This window comes from Oreochromis niloticus, linkage group LG7, assembly GCF_001858045.2.
Source record: "Oreochromis niloticus isolate F11D_XX linkage group LG7, O_niloticus_UMD_NMBU, whole genome shotgun sequence".
NCBI classification, from domain to species: domain Eukaryota; kingdom Metazoa; phylum Chordata; class Actinopteri; order Cichliformes; family Cichlidae; genus Oreochromis; species Oreochromis niloticus.
This window is the reverse complement of record NC_031972.2, coordinates 51,978,355-51,996,737: the sequence shown is the minus strand read 5'-3', so window position 1 is coordinate 51,996,737 and position 18,383 is coordinate 51,978,355. Positions and strand designations below refer to the sequence as shown.

General features: G+C 40.4%; 2 protein-coding genes and 1 long non-coding RNA gene across 6 annotated transcripts; 1 reads left to right on the top strand and 2 right to left on the bottom strand.

The window, feature by feature from the left end:
• Positions 1–2,817: 2,817 nt before the first annotated feature.
• man2c1 (mannosidase, alpha, class 2C, member 1) lies at positions 2,818–13,481 on the top strand. Its single transcript, XM_005470698.4, has 26 exons — positions 2,818–3,039; positions 3,573–3,698; positions 3,787–3,910; positions 3,998–4,068; positions 4,166–4,343; positions 4,431–4,620; positions 8,480–8,586; positions 8,680–8,790; positions 8,876–8,968; positions 9,076–9,192; positions 9,277–9,372; positions 9,463–9,608; positions 9,952–10,075; positions 10,520–10,641; positions 10,727–10,812; positions 11,094–11,240; positions 11,326–11,405; positions 11,487–11,581; positions 11,659–11,763; positions 11,862–12,018; positions 12,110–12,253; positions 12,351–12,460; positions 12,552–12,631; positions 12,725–12,867; positions 12,978–13,081; positions 13,161–13,481. Exons 1-26 carry the CDS (start codon positions 2,939–2,941, stop codon positions 13,270–13,272), a joined length of 3,069 nt encoding a protein of 1,022 aa, XP_005470755.1. The 5' UTR covers positions 2,818–2,938; the 3' UTR covers positions 13,273–13,481.
• Positions 9,575–11,109, bottom strand: LOC112847373 (uncharacterized). Its single transcript, XR_003220888.1, has 2 exons — positions 11,018–11,109; positions 9,575–10,123 (listed from the first exon to the last, which is right to left on the bottom strand). It is a non-coding gene; the product is annotated as an uncharacterized LOC112847373 (long non-coding RNA).
• Positions 11,809–18,337, bottom strand: neil1 (nei-like DNA glycosylase 1). Of its 4 annotated transcripts, none has more exons than XM_005470694.4 (10): positions 17,879–18,337; positions 17,023–17,507; positions 16,816–16,935; positions 15,407–15,512; positions 14,790–14,886; positions 14,595–14,716; positions 14,480–14,507; positions 14,320–14,390; positions 13,694–13,889; positions 13,483–13,609 (listed from the first exon to the last, which is right to left on the bottom strand). In XM_005470694.4, exons 2-10 carry the CDS (start codon positions 17,475–17,477, stop codon positions 13,575–13,577), a joined length of 1,230 nt encoding a protein of 409 aa, XP_005470751.1. In that variant the 5' UTR covers positions 17,478–17,507; positions 17,879–18,337; the 3' UTR covers positions 13,483–13,574. The 4 variants fall into 4 exon arrangements, with proteins under 4 accessions (XP_025764779.1, XP_005470751.1, XP_005470752.1 ...); XM_005470695.4 differs by having other exon boundaries at positions 14,790–14,883; XM_025908994.1 differs by lacking the exons at positions 13,483–13,609; positions 13,694–13,889 and adding an exon at positions 11,809–11,937.
• Between the last annotated feature and the right edge of the window lie 46 nt (positions 18,338–18,383).

Genomic DNA, 18,383 nt, shown 5'->3' with positions numbered 1-18,383 from the left:
GAATTTGACTGGCTTTTTATATGACTGGATTTGGAGCCTGGAATATAAAGTACACAACACTATGTAAATTTGACACATTGAGACAGATTACTTTAATTGACAATCAAATATAGAGTTTAAAAGTCCAGGAGTTGATAGTGGTTGTGCCCTCGTTAAATTTATTTTATAGGTGGGAAACGTGTGTGCATTCACTTGTGCCGCTCTTAGTCACTCCTTGGCAGTGTGACAACACATGAATCATAAACCCATTTTTATGCACTTATAGTTTTATATAAACAACTAGTAGGACACTAGAGATTTTTTATGGGGTTACTTTGTAACTTATTATGTAATTTTTGTGATACATAGTTACAAATACATGAAAATGATCAACCTAGAAAAACAAGCATGTAGAATTTTATGGCTGGTCAATTTATTACTAGAGGAAGTAATGTTATAGCTGGTTTTAAATTCTAATAACTTCCACACTGATGAGGAGCGATATCTGAGTATACTACTGCATTCATACTTTTAGATATGGAAAAAAAAATGTTAGTTTAAATATGTAAGGACAGGTTAGTAATAACCAGAGGGGTGAAATGGGCCGACGTATCTACAGCACTTTTCTTGCTGACCACTCAAAGCAGTTAAAATTAAACTTAAATATGTTCATACAGCACTTTATTCTTTGGGTTTTTAATCACTTTCTATACCTCAAATCACCAATTAATCTAAGGTGCATATCTTTGGACTGTGAAAATAATACCAAAGTATCTTGGGAAAATCTGCCCACACACAGGAACAGCATGGAAGCGCCACACAGCCTGCAACTATCCAGGATATTCAAACCGAGGACCTTATTGTTGTGAGGCTCAGCAGTTCTGACAATGCCTTCCAAAATACATAAATGCATACTTTTGGAGATTAAAGGCTATGTCACAGTCTCATTCCTAATTACATCCTGGAAGGGATTGAAAGGTGTTTAACGTTACATCTTTGTCTAAATGCTCCCCCCATCATTTCTTACACCTCACTGGTAACTATAACTGTGTTTCTTTAAAGCACAGTATCACCTGTTGTTTTTTAGAGCTGCTGCTGAACAAGACAAAGGCATGCATGTTGGATACAATACTGGAGACAAGGACGAGTATGGCTCAAGAGTATAACTCCTTGTTCTGAATCACACTTCAAAGGAACTCAGAAACTTCAACATCCTTAAGACTTTTGTCCCTTTGCGTCACTCATTTTATTTATTTTTTGCCCCATGGGTCACTTTGGAGATTTATAAAGGCATGCAAGGTTTAATCACATCACATGATTAAGTTTGCGTGTGGCTCTAGGGTTTTGGGAAGTACTTTTTTCTCTCAAGCCACAATCTGGACTCCTTTTGCTGTGTTGTGGCAGGCAGAAGATGGTAGGCCTTCATGCTGGATGTTTTAAACTGCATGCTTCCTAAGAGCAAGAGGAACAGCTGTCCTCTCTAATTCCCCTTTATTTATCTGACATGATGTGGTGTGTTTCCTAAGGAGAGCTTCACACAGAGTCTACCAGGCAAGAGCCAAGAGCTGAACTGGTGAAAATCTCAGGTCAAGTCAGATCATGGCACCCATTCCCTAGGGCTGTCCCGGCATGATGGAAAGCCCAACCACAGTTCAAACAATAGGGGGATAGGATTTGACAGACATCTCTGATGATAGGATGGCCCTAGAGGGATGGGCTATACCACAATTTCACCAACCCTGTACTTACAGTTGCTTTATGGATTTCATAATAAAAGGGTGCTTGGCTTCATTCAAACACAGCTCCTTCATTGTGAAAAATGTTGAGGAAAAAAAGGCTTTTGTGTTTCCAGCCACTCGTGGGCTGACCCCTAACCCTCTGTCCGGCAGTCGGATCACAAGACTAACTCCCCAGCGCTCCTGATAGCTTCTTAGTTAGACTGTAGGCTGTACAGTTAACCACAGGACTGCTGGAAAGTTATTACACCAACATGTTATCCTCATCAGGTTTCCCTTAGCCTTTCTTCATGCCATTCTTTTGTATAATTTGAGATGAGTTATTGCTTTGTGTATTTTAAGGACGTAGTCAGTTCCATCTTCCTGCAAAGTAATGACCATGTGGAGCTGTTAATCCCTGGTTAAAGCGCGTTTGTCTGGTGAAAGCTGTAATGTGTGGAGGTGATGGATGAACTGGAAATCATATCAGAATAATGGACTGGACCAAGCCAATGTTGGTCCCCAAAATCAAGCTATGAAATGAGCATTCATTTTGGAGAATTGCTACAACCCCCTGTGCATTAACATGCTTATTGCATATAAGGTGACGCATACTATAAAGCAAATAAGTAAATTTTAGATAGTTTGCACCGATTAAAAAGCCTGTGTAAATGAGAAGTACAATCTTAAAGCAAAATAAACATGAGGTGACTTGTTTTGTCACAATAAAATGCTCCCTCAGTGTGTCAGTTCTTTAACACATTGACATATTTTTTGTTGTAATTGTTACTTATTTATTTATTTTGCCTGCTCATCACATTTTATTGTTGTTACTGTTTTGTTTTGTTTGGATTTAAAAAAATAAAAATAAATGCACCATTGCACGTGTCAAAATGCATTGGCTTTATAAATTATATGTCTGTTATAGTAAGCTATATAGTTTTTTGTGTACAACAAATGCAGACAAAACTCATCATTAAAAATGTTCAAATTCAATCTGTCTTACATTTTTGAGTCAATCTCCCTTTCTTGATTTTTTAAAGAATTAAAACGTATTCGTTGTTGGCAGGGGATTTTGGGGGGACAATAGTGACATCTAGCGGATAATTCCTTCAAGTGCAATAACAAAACCTTATTACTTCCGGGGTCTCGTGTGAAGAATTAAGCTAATTTTTCCACATCAGGTCTAGCTGTTCTCTTTGCTGCACCTGCAAGTCTGCGAGGGTTTGGGTGCTCTTGTTGTCATGTATCACCTGCCTGTGCTGAAGAACAGGCGCACTCTCCTCGAGAGAGCAGAGAAATTCATCTCGGATATTTACTTCACTGACTGCAATCTGAGAGGACGGTAAGGTTTCGTTCATTCAGCTGCACTGACGTGGATAATCCGAATTTAACGATGTAGTACAGCAGAGATAAAGCTGTTGCTTTCTGTTACCTTATACGTCAGCGTGAGTCTCCGTGACTGCAAAATACTGCGAGGGGGAAATGCAATTTATTTAGCCCATTGCATTTAAACAGAGAGTTGTTTTCTTAATAACAGTGGAAAGCATGTATGCAATACATATTGCAGGCAACATTGCGTTAAGTGTCCCAGTAGTTATGATGCACTAGAGTACAGCCTCCTTTAAGTGAAATGCACTTAGTCATGTTTTCACTTTTCTCTATTATAAAAATTCAAAATGTGACTTTACCACAAAAGTCTTCATGTGATGCCGCTGTAGTTTAACTGATATTTTCATCAGTCACACAGCAAGTATGAACGGACTTTCTGATTTTAGAGTCTCAGTATGAAGGTATTTTAAAGCTTCAACGTGGAAATGGAGATTATGATTTATGATTATGGATTTCTATGAATTTTAAATGATTTGATCTCCCCAGGCTTTATGGAGACTCTTGTCCCCTGGAATCACTTGCCTGTTTCCTCACCCCTAAGCGGATCACGTTCTCAGAAGCTTCCAAACAGATCTTTGACCCATGTAAAGTTGGCGATACCTTTGGACCAACGTAAGTAAGATCGATTAACAGATTACCACTCTGGGATCTATTATTCCCTACGATCTTGGCACTAATCCAAGCATGATGATTGCTGAAGGTGGTGGACCTGCTGGTTTAAAGCCACTCTGAAAATCCCAGAGTCCTGGAGAGGAAAAGAGGTTCATCTTCTATGGGAAAGTGATGGAGAAGCGATGGTTTGGAGAGACGAGCAGCCAGTTCAGGTAACGCAGCGGCAGTTTTATTTAAAGACAAAAGTGCAGAAATATTCTGCTTAACCTCCATCTTATCCATGCTGTTTGTATTTGTAGGGCCTGACTAAAGAGGGTGAAAAGACGAGCTACATCCTCTCTGAGTGTCTGCAAGATGAGGAGCCGCACAGGTGAGTTGATCTGATCTTATTTTTGCTGAATCAGCAGCAACCACATCTTTTAGACAGCTTTAACCCCAGATTTACGCATGTCTGTGTCTCTGTTTAGTCTCACCCTGTATGTGGAAATGGCCTGCAACGGGCTTTTTGGAGCTGGTCAGGGCTCTCAGATTGCAGCTCCAGATCCAAACCGGAAGTTTTCTGTACAGAGAGCTGAGCTAGTTGTATTCAACAGGGATGTAAGAGAGCTGCTGACAGACTTTGAGATGCTTGTTGACATTGTAAAGGTACCATCAACCAAAATAGTGCATGATGATACATTGCTTTAAAAAACATTGTAAGCCAAACATGACATTCTGTCCTTTTCTTCACAGGAGCTTGGAGAGGAAGAGCAGCGAGGCTACCAGGCGCTCTTCACTGTCAATGAGATGGTGAACCTCTGTGACCCCTCTGACCCCAGTTCTTTTGCTAAAGTACATAGTCTGGCGGGCACCTTCTTCAACCAGCGGAATGGAGAAAGCCAGCATACTGTCCATGCAATGGGTCACTGCCACATAGACTCGGGTATGAATGTTTTTCTTTTAGCTTTCATTAAGCTGCTGGTCGAGTCCACCTGGCCAGACAAAGTGTCGCTCTTTTCCCAAAGATGACCAGTTCCATTGCATTCCAAAATGCAATGAAAATTGTAGGGTGAGCTTTGCCAAAGTAACAAACAAAACAATCCAGAATATGAGATGAAAGAATTCAGGAGGGGTTGCAGCGGTATTGAAACCAGCAGCCAAAGCAGGTTTAACTAACAACTGTTATGGATATTTTAACAATAACCTACAACACACCCAGCGAGCGTTTTGAAGTAGTTTAATAAACACATTGCAATGTGGAGAGAAGCATCCCAGCCAGAACACTAGGATCATCTCTGAATTGTGGCTGCCGCCCTTGCACCTTTATACACAGAGACAGACAAAGAACATTCCACAAACTCTTACATGTTGGCCCCTCTCACGGGGGAGGGGGCGGGGGCTTCAGCCCCATCATTAAACCACCTTCCTCACAGAGAGAATTATGACCTTGTTTTCTGCTTGGCCGTCACCTAAGGATTTACATCCCTGATAAGGAGAAGGAGTTTCACTATCTGTTTAACGTCTCCCATTACAATGGCCTCACTGTGTGTGTAGAGCATAGAATAGAATAGAATAGAATTCAACTTTATTGTCATTGCACATGCACAGGTACAGGGCAACGAAATGCAGTTTGCATCCATCCAGAAGTGCTTTAGCCATGATATAGATATATTACAATATATATTAGCAATAATATAGATATGTAAGTATATTACAGAAATGGGTCTATTATGGTATGTTATAATGTACACGGTATGAAGTATGTTATGAATATTCTATAACTATAAGTATGTACAGGCTGTAGTTCTATTAGTATTCTAGCTATTCTATTCTATTCTATTCTAGTGAGTACAAGCTATGTACAGGCTATGAACAGGATATAAATATGAAATAAAAAAACTATACAGAAATATGAGATATACAGTTATACAAAAATGTGAACTATGCAAGTTATAAACAGTTGTAGGATTAAAAATTATTGTATGTACAGAATGATTATTTACACAGAACTATACAGTAGTGCAGTTAAGATAAGTGAGATATGTGGATAATTTCTACAGAGGCTATATAAAGTGCTAGTGGTTGTGAGTGGTGGTTCAGTCCATGTTATTATTGTGTGTTTGAGGGTACGGTTGTCCATTTTGTGTGTGTGTGTGTGTGTAGGTGGTTGTGGGTGTGTGTATGTTCAGTCCATGAGTTTAACGTGGGTCAGATGTCAGGAGGCAGAGTTCAGGAGTCTGACAGCTGTGGGGAAGAAGCTGTTCCGGTACCTGGTGGTCTTAGTCCGGAGGCTCCTGTAGCACCTCCCAGAGGGCAGGAGGGTGAAGAGTCTATGTGATGGGTGACTGGGGTCTTTGATGATTTTCCCAGCCCTTTTCAGACACCGCTTCCTGTAGATGTCCTTTATGGCAGGAAGTGGTGCTCCGGCGATGCGCTGGGCAGTTTTCACGACCCTCTGCAACGCCTTCCGGTCCGAGGCAGAGCAGTTCCCGTACCAGACTGTTATACAGTTGGTCAGGATGCTCTCGATGGTGCAGCGGTAGAAGTTCACCAGGATGTCTGAGGACAGGTGGTTCTTCCTCAGTCCTCAAGAAGAAGAGGCGCTGGTGAGCCTCTTAGGCCCATCTGTAGTGCACATGCATACAACTAAGTGAGAAAGTGACATTACTATTACTAATGTGATATGATTAAAATATGTGACTAATACATGAAAAAAGAAATCTGCCACCACACAACTCGCCGTAAGATGAGGGAAACTCAGGTTTTCTGTTCCATAAAGAGAGTTAATTTCAACAATGAGTCAGTTACCGGGATAACAGACTCTGAACCAGCTGACCCGGCTGACTGACACTGATTCATTTTGTCATTCATGGTGCCAAACTGTGTAACGAAGTGAATTAAACTGCAGAAGTTTACATTTTTACAAACACCTAAATGCTAGTTTGCTATTTCGTATACTTAACATGAGTGATTTTAAAGTCATTCAGTCTTCAGTATATGAGGTCGGAGAGCTAAATATGTCACAGATTTATGATCAGCTCAGAATAAAATCTGTGTGGAGTCTGTTAATTTCTAACTCTATGACATTGTGGACATTAATGTTGTCAGATTGTCAGTCTCCTTGTACCGCAGACATTTACTGTATGTTACTGTAGCAGTCACAGTTTAACAATGATGTGCATAAAGCTTTAGAGGCACAACACACTGATGACTGATCAGTCATTTGTCGTGTTTGTAATCAGTCGCACTGACTGAAAATATGTATGACTGCTGGAGTTTTAGAGATGGAGTGAACATTTGACTGAAGATGAGGAATGCAGCCTACAGAGAGTTTGATTGCATTCTGAGGAAATTTGCTCACAGATTGAGATTCAGACATTAAATGCTGTTAACATTTTGAAAGGTATGGTGTCTGAAATTTAGATTTGAAATCCCCTAAATCAGTCTTAGCGGATCAACCCAGACCCGGGTTCATCTGAAGGCATCATTGGCTCTGTAATGGCTCTGGATCAGGCTTAGGTCCACTTCGCCTGCGGTCATTTCCCAGCTCATCCTGCCTGGAAATATCATGGCTTTATTTTTCCCCAACATGATCTGTGATTTTTATTTAAAACGACTCATCCTCACAAAACTAATTAATATATCTATAACAGTTGAGACATTTCTTATAACATGTTTGCCTTTACTGATAAAACTTTACATTTATTAAAGACTTGGAAAAAGTTCATCCACTCAGAGTTTATTCTTAAACTCAGAGCTTGTTCTACTGCCTTCCTGGAATAGAGCCCAGGACTATTCACGGCAAATATGTTCAATATATACGATAGATCTCAAATCAGCACTGCTCTCCTCACCTTAAGTAGTAATCACTATACTTTAACATGGATGGAAAATGTCAATGCCACTTACAATAGGCTGCTTAAAATGTGATGGCTGGTGTTGATGTGGATCTGCTGTAATAAAACTACAAGTTCCAACAGTCAAAATACTGTTTAAATGTAGACAAAAACAGAATTCAATGGTTCACAAATCTTGCAAACCTGTATTTTATTCACAATACAGCACAGAAAACATATTTGATGTATGTATTAGATCATTTAGACATTTATAGTAGCAGCATGTCTCAAATAAATTGGGATTGGGGCCAGGAAAAGGCTGGAAATGTAAATGTTACTAAAAAGAAACAGCTGGAAGAGCAATTTTCAAATATTTAGGTTAATTGGCAACAGGTCAGTAACACGACTGAGTATAAGAAGAGCAAGAAATCTGTGTCTACAATTTGTGGAACGATTTCAGAATAATGTTCCTCAGCATAAAACTGCAAAGAGCTTAAATATCTTGTCATGATATCAGACGAAATCTGTGCGCAAGACCAAAAGTCAACATTAGGTCATTAAACAATAATGAATGTGATGCTCCTCAGGCTCTCAGGCAGCATCTGGCATGGAAATCATAATACTGACTTTTCCACTGAAGCCGAGGTCTTGTTAGGCGCAAGGAAATATGGAAGAGGAAAGTATTGTTTATCTGCTGATCTGGCTGCTTGTGAATAAAGAATCAGCTGAAAAAATCTATGTTATCAGTTTTTTGGCCAGTCATCAGTTGTCCTCTGAAACTCAGCACACTGGGGAAACTCACAAAGACGGGGTGAACAGCACCACCTTTGGGTAGAGAAAAGAATGTAAGAAATAGATTTCCATAGGTAGTATAGATTTTGTATTATTTTTCAATATACAAAATGTGAAAATCTAATAGTCAGTTAAGTTCAAATACTACCAATAATTATGATTCTTTACCCATAGCCTGGCTGTGGCCCTATGAGGAGACCATTAGAAAATGTGGCCGAAGTTGGGTGACAGTGATCCGTTTAATGGAGAAGAACCCAGAGTTCGTCTTTACCTGCTCTCAGGTAATTTCACACTAACATAGCTTTACATGTCTCGTAACACTTCTGAATATCTGAGCAGTCCCTTCCAGTTTTGACTGTTTTGTCTTTGTGCAGGCCCAGCAGTTCCAGTGGGTAAAGAGCTGGTACCCAGGACTCTTCTCCTCAATTCAGCACTATGTGAAGAAAGGACAGTTCATTCCAGTTGGAGGCACGTGGGTGGAAATGGTAAGCTTGATCTTAAAAATAAAGGCCATACTATATATCATGTAAACTGATCTGCCTTGATATATTTGACATATTTGCCTGTTAGGATGGAAATCTGCCTTCGGGTGAGTCCATGGTCCGGCAGTTCCTGGAGGGCCAGCGTTTCTTTAACAAAGAGTTTGGGAGGTATTGCAAAGAGGTAGGAACTCATAAGAGTTAACCTCTCTGGCAGCTATCAGCTACATTTCTTGAGGCTTTTTGATTTTGTTTTGATTTGATTTAATTAGATTTTTTAATCTCCCACAGTTCTGGCTTCCTGATACGTTTGGCTACTCTGCTCAGCTTCCGCAAATAATGCAGGGCTGTGGCATTTCCAACTTTTTGACCCAGAAGCTAAGCTGGAATTTGATCAACACCTTTCCTGTAAGTGCACATCTCCCACAGTGCGTGTCTGTAAAAAACAGTTGAAAGTTTTCATTTTTCAATCTTTATTTCTCTTTCTCAAAGCACAACACGTTTTTCTGGGAAGGCCTGGATGGCTCGACTGTTTTAACTCACTTCCCACCTGGGAATTCCTACGAAATGAAAGGCAAGGTCGAAGACGTAAGTTAGATTAAAGTACCCACAACATGGTGAATGCTGAGTCTGTTCTCATAAAAGATTTAATTCAGTGGGATCTTTCTCTGCCCACAGCTGGTAAAAACTCTGAAAAATAACAAGGACAAGGGGAGAGCCAATCACAGCGCAGCACTCTTTGGCTTTGGTGATGGTGGTGGCGGACCCACACAGCTCATGCTAGACAGACTGCGCCTTGTTCAGGACACAAATGGACTTCCTAAGTAAGTTCCTGTCTCTTACATTAACCCGTAATTCATTAGTAACAATGACCAAAACCCAGAAATGATCCAGAAACACTTCTCTTGATTGATTTAGTCACAACTCTTCTTTTGTCATTTCCAGGACTTTTTAAAGGGAAGGGTGTGTAAGTCAGGCAGATTCAAGCTTGTCTAAGTAAAAAAATAATCAAAAGGATATGATATGTCTAGCTATGTCATTTTGTTATTTTTACAAAATATTACAATAGATTCAATTTCAATAGAGTCATTGAGTCATTCAGTATTTGCGTCATATAACTAACAAAGGTTTAACCAGCGATGTCATAGCTCGTGCTCGTCTCTCCAGAGTCCAGATGTCCACTCCTGATGAGCTTTTCACTCGGCTGCAGGCTGACTCAGCTCTGCTGTGCACGTGGGCGGGGGAGCTCTTTCTGGAGCTGCACAATGGAACATACACCACACAGGCACAGGTAGAATAATAGTTATAGTCGTCATTATATAGTCCACACCTTGTTCATCTGTGTGGAAAAGAAAACAGAGAGTGACCACAGTAATACTATTTGTAATAAAAAAAATAATATGTATATATATATTTTCTTACAGTAGGTTTACATATGATAGTGGCTTTGACAATCAGGTAGACTGTGTGGGAAGCTGCTTAGATCACTATACAGTCATGATTGTTTAATATATTTATAAGGAATAGTTAATTATTAGGCTAGAGAAGCTAGATGAGATACACAAGAGTATATACAGGGATTTAAGAACTATTACCTGTATAAAAGAACATAATCCTGCTTAGTACAGTGATTCATGCAAAGTTTATACCTCACATCTAAATAAATAGGCTTCAGTCCAATAATGTGTGCGATTGTTGTATGTCATTTTAATTGCCTGCCTTTTTTGTTGGCTAGATAAAAAGAGGAAACCGCCAGTGTGAGACGCTGCTTCATGATATTGAGATAGCCAGCAGCTTGGCGCTGTACCGCAACAACACGTTTCCATACCCTGCTGAGAAACTGCAGGAGCTCTGGAGGTTCAAACACAATCTTTATCGGACTAAACAAAGTGACTCTTTGTGTCTGCAGGTTGAAAATGTGTTGTTAATTTCCCCTTTGCAGGCTGCTTCTACTAAACCAGTTTCACGACGTGATTCCTGGCAGCTGTATAGAGATGGTGGTGGAGGATGCTCTGAAATACTATGAAGGTGAGTTTTTACAGCTTTTAGGTGCAGCCTAAATCAGAGCGGTGCTCATTTACAGTTTCCGGAAAGTTTTCAATGTTAACTATATAATTAGCAAAATATGCTGGGATATTTCTAATTTGACCTATTTGTATTTATTAGAGCTTTTGTAACTTTGTAATATATTGTAATATTTAATTTCGTTTAGGTAGTTACTGTTCTTACTGACCTGGAGCGCTGTGCCCACATCATTTCCTCTGGGATTAATAAAGTATTCACATTCTGATTCACACATCCTGTCTCAGATATCCGCAGTGGTGGTGCTGCACTTCTGCGTGACGCATGTGAAGCTTTGGTGGCAAAAGGCAGCTCAGTGGCCGTGTTCAATTCTCTGCCTTGGGAACGTCTGGAAGTTGTCCAGATTCAAGAGGGAGCTGAAAAAAGTGGTCTAGGTTTGTTGGGTATCCAGTATCTATATTGTTCTCCTCACACAATAAACTTCATATCTGACGTTCACTGTTATGTGTGGCACTATAGTTCTGGTGAGAGCTTCCAGCATCGGTGTGTCTCCCGTGAAAGACACACCGCCAGTGACTCCGGTTTCTGTCACCGTTCAGGTGTGTGCTACATATAGAAAGATGATTGCATAAATTTCAGCTATTTTGCCATTTGATTTAGTTAACTGTGTAAAATTGTAGGCTGATGGCACAGTCGTCATGGAGAATGGTCTTTTAAAGACAGCCATAAACAGAGATGGCACTTTGGCGTCGCTGTATTTGATCAGCGGAAACAGGTAAGACGTGTAAAAGGTCCATATTGTCTACTACTGTACTTGCAACAGGGAGTTTCTCACCACTGTGTTGATTTCAGGGAAAGCATTTCTGATGGTTGCCTTGGGAACCAGTTTGTCATGTTTGACGATGTCCCCCTGTACTGGGATGCATGGGATGTAATGGACTACCATCTCCAGACAAGGTTTCAGCCATTGCTGTCAAATGCATTTAAGTTCAAATATTTTAGTACTGTGCAGTATATCAGCATCATAAAACTAACAGAAAAAACAAACTCAATAGGAAACCAGTGGCAGAGGTGGTGCAGCCAGTTCATGTGGTGTCCTCAGGCGGACTGCGGGGAAGTGTCAGCTTCACCCTGAGGATCAGTGATAAGAGCACAATCACACAGGAGATTATCATGGATGCCATGTGTCCTTACATCAAGTTCAGCACAGAGGTAGGCTGTAATGTTTCTGAAATGTGGCATTAAGGCATGTAAGATTTCTTTTTCAGCATACCAAAAAACATGCTGCGTCTACCAATTTCAGGTTCAGTGGGCAGAATCTCACAAGTTTCTCAAGGTTGAATTTCCTGTGCGAGTACGCAGCCCCAATGCTACCTACGAGATCCAGTTTGGCCACCTGCAGAGACCCACTCATCGCAACACTTCGTGGGACTGGGCTAGATTCGAGGTACGGCACTTTAAAGCTGTCTTCACCTTTAAATTCACAGATTTTCAGCAAAAGTGTTACTCGTGGATGTCATTGTATCATCCGTTTCCTTTCTCAGGTTTGGGGCCACAAATGGGCCGACTTGTCAGAGCACAATTTTGGAGTCTCACTGCTCAACGACTGCAAATATGGCTACTCTGTGCACAAGAACACAATGACGCTTTCCCTGTGAGGTTCCCATTGTTCATTTACAACACTCCTACAAGCAGTACAGTTCAGGCATACAACATTTTAACTCTTGCTTCTCACTTTATCTCAGACTGAGAGCACCCAAGGCCCCAGATGCTACTGCTGACATGGGGATTCATCACTTCACATATGCAATCATGCCACACACAAGTAAGTTATACTTTTTTTTTTTTTTCCTTTTGATGTGATCTTGGAAATAAAGCTTGTCTTTGTGTCTAATGTAATATTGTGCTGTTTGTATAGGATCCTTCCAAGAAGCCTCTGTCATCCAGTGTGCCTACAACCTCAATTTCCCTCTGAGGTTAATCCAGTGCAGCCCCGACACTATGCCCTGGAGTGCCTTTTCTGTGACCTCTCAAGCTGTCATACTGGAGACAATTAAGCAGGTATCAAAGTGAACAATCAGATCTGTAACATCTTGCGTGGGAACTTTAGACTGCCCTTCCTGAAAACAATGAGCTCGTTTTATTCGCTTTTTAATCATTTACCACAACAGGCTGAGGACAGAGGTGGGGTGCTCGTAGTCCGCCTTTACGAGTCGCATGGGAGCAGCGTGACTGCAACTCTGAGAACCACACTTCCAGTCAGGGAAGCTTGGGTGTAAGTGTTTCTATTTTAGTTTGCTGGTTTTGCTTTTTCCTGTGTTGTATGACTAAAGGTTTGTCTTTTCCTCTATTAGCTGTGACCTCCTGGAGAAGCAAGACCCCAACCGGCCAGTACAGGTTACATCAGAAGGAATCACTCTGGACTTCAAACCCTTTCAAATTGTCTCACTATTGCTGATCATGTGATAACATGTGGGATTTCACTAAGCCTTAGGGAAGTAGAATACGGATCAACACTTAGACATTACATGAAAGCTAAAGATTACATTGAATTGGCTGCTGTTTTACTCACAGTTTACGAGGACACTTTATATGATTGGTACTGTTTATAAGCTGTGTAAAAGTGATTTGATTTGATTATTTTGTATCAAATTAATAAACGCTTTGTACAACAAGTTTTGAAGAAACTTTTTTTATTTATAAAAAAGGATTTTTAATAGTATAAAATCATAAGTGTCCAAAGTGGGGATGCCTCTTCTTTTACCATCCTATCTGGTCGTTCTCATGGTTCGTCTCTGTGACCCTGCAACAAGAACAGCTATGAAATGAATCAGTTTTCATTTCTCCCCACTAGATAAAATATTTTCATTTTTACTCATGGCCGCACCTGCAGTCACTTCCACACTACTGGTCTTTCTCCTACGTGCATTTGACCTTGTTTCACGCTGGGGTGTATTTACTTCATGCGTCTCGCCAGTTTTCCTTCTCTTTGATTCAGCTTCCTCTAGACGTGTATCCTTTTCTTTCTTTGGCGTTTTCATCTCACCTCCCTGTTTGATCCTTGTTTTCCTTGCTCTGGCCCCCTGGTGAAATAAAACTGATGCTGGATACAAACTACTGTGCAAATGTCTTAAGCCACTCCTCGTTTCTGTTTTGTTTTTTGCTAGGGAAATGGGCGCAGCGATTTATTGAAATGTACAAACATACAGTATATAAGGCAAAAATGGAGTTTGTACAATTCGTTTGAGTGTAAAAGTGAATATTTGGTATGACCACCTTTATTCTTCAACACAGCCTGAACTCTCTTAGGCAAGCTTTCTTGTTGTTTCTTTAATTAGTCTTCAGGAATAGTTCTTCAGACTTCCTGAAGACCATTCAAAGCTCTTCTTTGGATGTTTGCTGTTTGGGCTTGCTTTTAGCAAGCAAGTTATAAAGGAAAAATGAGGGTTGGCTCAAGACTCTTCCACAGTAACATGAAGCTCACTTGTTGGTCAAAAGACAGTTCATGCTCACCTTTTTCTTGTTTGTGTAATCATGGTCATCGTCTTTCTTTGCCCAGTTTTTTGCCTTGGGTGACTTTGAATCTTAAAAAAATAAATTAAAGAAAAAAGTTACTTAATGAACATTCTCATGAACATTTCACCTGAAGTGCTAAACTTCTTGGGAGCATTACCTTTTGGTGCCATGGGCCCTGGATCCCCCTAAAATTATAAAGGTAGACAAATAATTGTGTGATAAATAAAATCATCTGGCAGAGCTTTGTTATGTTGCATTTCCTTTAAACTCACTCTGAACCATATTGTTCTCCCATTATGATCCCGGAGTGTTTTCATCCCGTCCACATAGTAGCACTGCAGCCATGCCTGAAAGTCAGAGAAGTCCCCACTTGCTGGATCATATCCCTTCCCACCTAAAAACCACAAGTTATTCAACACTGCGTTCATCTCACGAGTGGCCCACACTGTAAACACTTGACTACCCACCGAGGTTCACCACTTCCAGAGGAACTGTATGACAAAGTCTGAGCAAGTCATCCGTCTGGTGTTTCATCAGTTTCTTTTTTGTTCTTACAGATGTCTTCTGAGAAGAATAAAACAAAGACACTGTGAGAAAGAGGCTGAGTTTTATGGCGTTACTTTTGAGCCACGATCGCCCCGGATCGTGGCTCAAGAGTTGGGAGCTCGCCTTGCAATTGGAAGATTGCCGGTTCGAGCCCCGGCTTGGACAGTCTCGGTGTAGAGAAAGAGTTGAGGTGCGGGGAGCAGAGATGTTGACAGCGGGAGCGACACACTGAGAACAGGTCTGCAGATGTATGTCAGCAAACAGAGCAGAGATCTAAGCAAGAGCAAATGCTAACAACTGAGCCAGAGGGGCTGTTATTGTGTGTGTATATGGATAATAGCAAACACTGAAATACATTTCTCTCATGCAGCAATGAATTTTGTTCGCTCAAATTAAACTTTTCTTTGCTCAAAATAATTTTCACCTCAAAATGCAACATTTGTACTTGCAATTTTTTTTTTTTATGTGCACTCAGAATAGAGGCACAAAAATAACGCCATAGGGTTTGGGAAGGTTATGTAAAAATTACGTTTTTCACCTTTGCGTCTGACTCATTTTTCACAGGATTCTCATTTTGACATGAATCGTCTGGCCCAAGACCTTCCAGCACAGTTTTGGCAGCCACAAAGGGAGGGATGTTAGACCTAGAAAAAAAGGGAAAAGAACAGTACTGAAGGTCTTTTCTTTTAGGAAACAATAACACTCTTGTTAGCTCCCTGAATCAACAAAACCTTATGTGTTAAGCCATTCATATCACATCTGATATGAAGCAACCTTCATGAAATCCAGAAAGTTGAGAATTTTCAGCAAGGCCAAAACCTTGTAAGAAAACAGAACTTTCCAGAAACAAAAACATTGACTTCTTTTCACATCTTTTGCTCGTATTTAGAAGAGTATTTCTCGTTTCCCTCTAAATCAAGGATGTCAAACTCATTTCACATCAAGGCCCACATGGCGCCCACTTTGAGCTTATGTTGGCCAGATGAATGAAATTTCACTTTCTGTCAGTGTAAAAAAGTTTAACTACACATTTAATCCCTGAGTTTTGTTAATATAAGATAAAGAAGTGCAATTTCAACAGCACATCTCAGTTTTCCTACATGATGAATGTGTAAAATTACAAAAACAGTTATAGTAGCTTACTGCCCAGACTGTCCCTTATATATTAAAAATAAAGTTTTGTTTGATTTGTTGATTTTTTTCTTCTTCTTTTTGACCAAAATTTCTACAGGAGACTAAAGTTGAACTTCTCTGTCATTTAATTTTTATCTTTTATTTAACTACTTTGGTTTCGTTTGAATGGCTGTGGGCAAAGTCTTTATCACCAGAAAAACAAACTGTAAAACTTACAAAAATACAGTTAAAAGGTAAAAAAACCTTATTCATATCTTTCCAAAGCCGTCCAGCGTACCGGATTGGAGTATTTGCCGAGCCAATTCTTGGGCCTTGTATTTGACACCCCTAATCTAAATGGCTCTGATTCTTCTGACCTTGAAAAAAAGAAAAAAACAATACCAGGGTCCTTGCGTACAAAATTAGGTTGAACTTGTTGAGGTTCAACCTAATGTGCTGTAATATGATGCATTACTGTTTCTACCTTCAGCCATCACTAATGAAACACCACTTGCCATACTTAAAGTCTTCAATTATCTGTATAAGGGATACTGGTAAAATTAAAATGTTTTAAAAATCATGTATGATTTTTATGTATGTTTACACAATAATCACCTGCTATCAGTCAGGATAAAAATGGTAGAGCAGAGTAAATCTTTTCGAGGGATAGAGATATGCACCTTACTTCAGATTTGGTGATAAGATAACAATTTACTGGTCGAGTGCAAAGATCTTGCTGTACGTCCTCATACGGTGCTACTGTCTAGTAAGGTCAGCATGAGTGCGGCTCTCATGCTAATCTATATAATGTGTAATGTTGTCTTTGCGCATCACCTGAAAAGGATCTCAGCCCTCAGGTAGTTTCCAATACCGTTGAAGTACTTCTGATTGAGCAGGACTTCACAGATGGGTCTGTCAAAGGCTCGGTCAGACACGTGTGACACAACGTTCTCCCTGAAAATGTTTTTTTACTGATCAGTGTGGCCGTGCTACTGTATTTCGTTGAAGCAGAAGACGCAAGTGACACTCAGCATCACTAACCTGAATTTTTTGTACTCAAACATAACGCAGGGACCTCTGCCAGGCTGCCAGGTCCCGTTGGGCTCCCAGCTCCCAAACCTGCGTGGATCCACGAAGCTAAGTACTCTGCAGGGCTTTTCTTTGGAATAAAAACGCAAGTGGGCATGTTTGGGCAGCTCATCCTCGCTGGTGAAGCGGAAATAGCCTGACATCCCAAAGCGAAACACTATGTCCATGGGTTGTTCAACTTGTCCTGATTTCACTCGCCGTTTTGGTTCATCTGTCTTTATGGGCGTCAGTGTGAGCTTCACTTCCTTCCCTCTGGAAGCAGCTGTGATGCGATAGGCCTCAGAGGTGAAGGGCACATCAGGGTTCTTGCTGACCTCTGACTTTATGACGGGACCGCTGAATAGCACTCCTTCACACATTCTGTTCACATACAGGCTGGCCAGGTGGAGCTCTGGTCCCTCAGGCATTTTGGCTGAACAAATAAGGCTGGGCTGAAACTTCCAGAAATAAAACTTATGTCATCAAATATTTAGTCAAAGCTTATATCAAAAAACGTCACTTCCAGGCTTATAACATTACTTCCACATAACGCATGTTTCAGAACCCTGTGTCCTCTATAGAGTGCAGGGATATGGGTAAAACCTTCTCACTTGCAATCAGTGGCTGTTAATAAATGTTTACATACAGCTTTGGGGTTCAAAAAAATAACACAATGCACATCTCAAACCTTTAACATTAAGCTTCAAACCTGAGGTTCTCCTGAATATGCTCTTAATCCAATCACAGCAAAATACTGTTCTGTGCATTTGCATAAACCAAAACATGTTGTCAATAATGGCTGGATCTTTATCAAGTTACAAGTACATACCTCACCGAAACCAGGAAACGGAGCTCGGCGTTAAGTGCACTCAGCTTGTAGCGTTTACTGTCTGCACGGCAGCTGCTGCTGATATAAATTTATAGAGGATATGTCTTTGTGCTGAAACACAGTGCAGATAAATATTTGACTAATGCTTTTATCGAACGCGTGTAACCAGCGGTGTTACAAAACAAGTTGTACAATCACCACGCGGCAGTCATTAAAATGTCGCGAGACCTGCACAACTGTGACAAAACCCACAATTTCTCGTTTATTTCTGGTCTAATGTGTACGTGTGTTTGTTTGGGTTTCATTCTTAGCGGTTATTATTCATTTAAAACGGCTAAAATAAAATACTAGACGTGGGTTTCCTAGCAAATAAACCGATGCATGATGGGAACTGTAGGCGCTGCGGAAACCAGGAAGTGATTTCCAACTTTTTTTTTTAAATGTCTAATATCTTTGATTACATTGTTAAATAGGCTGTAATCAATATGGTTTACAGAGGCGTTAT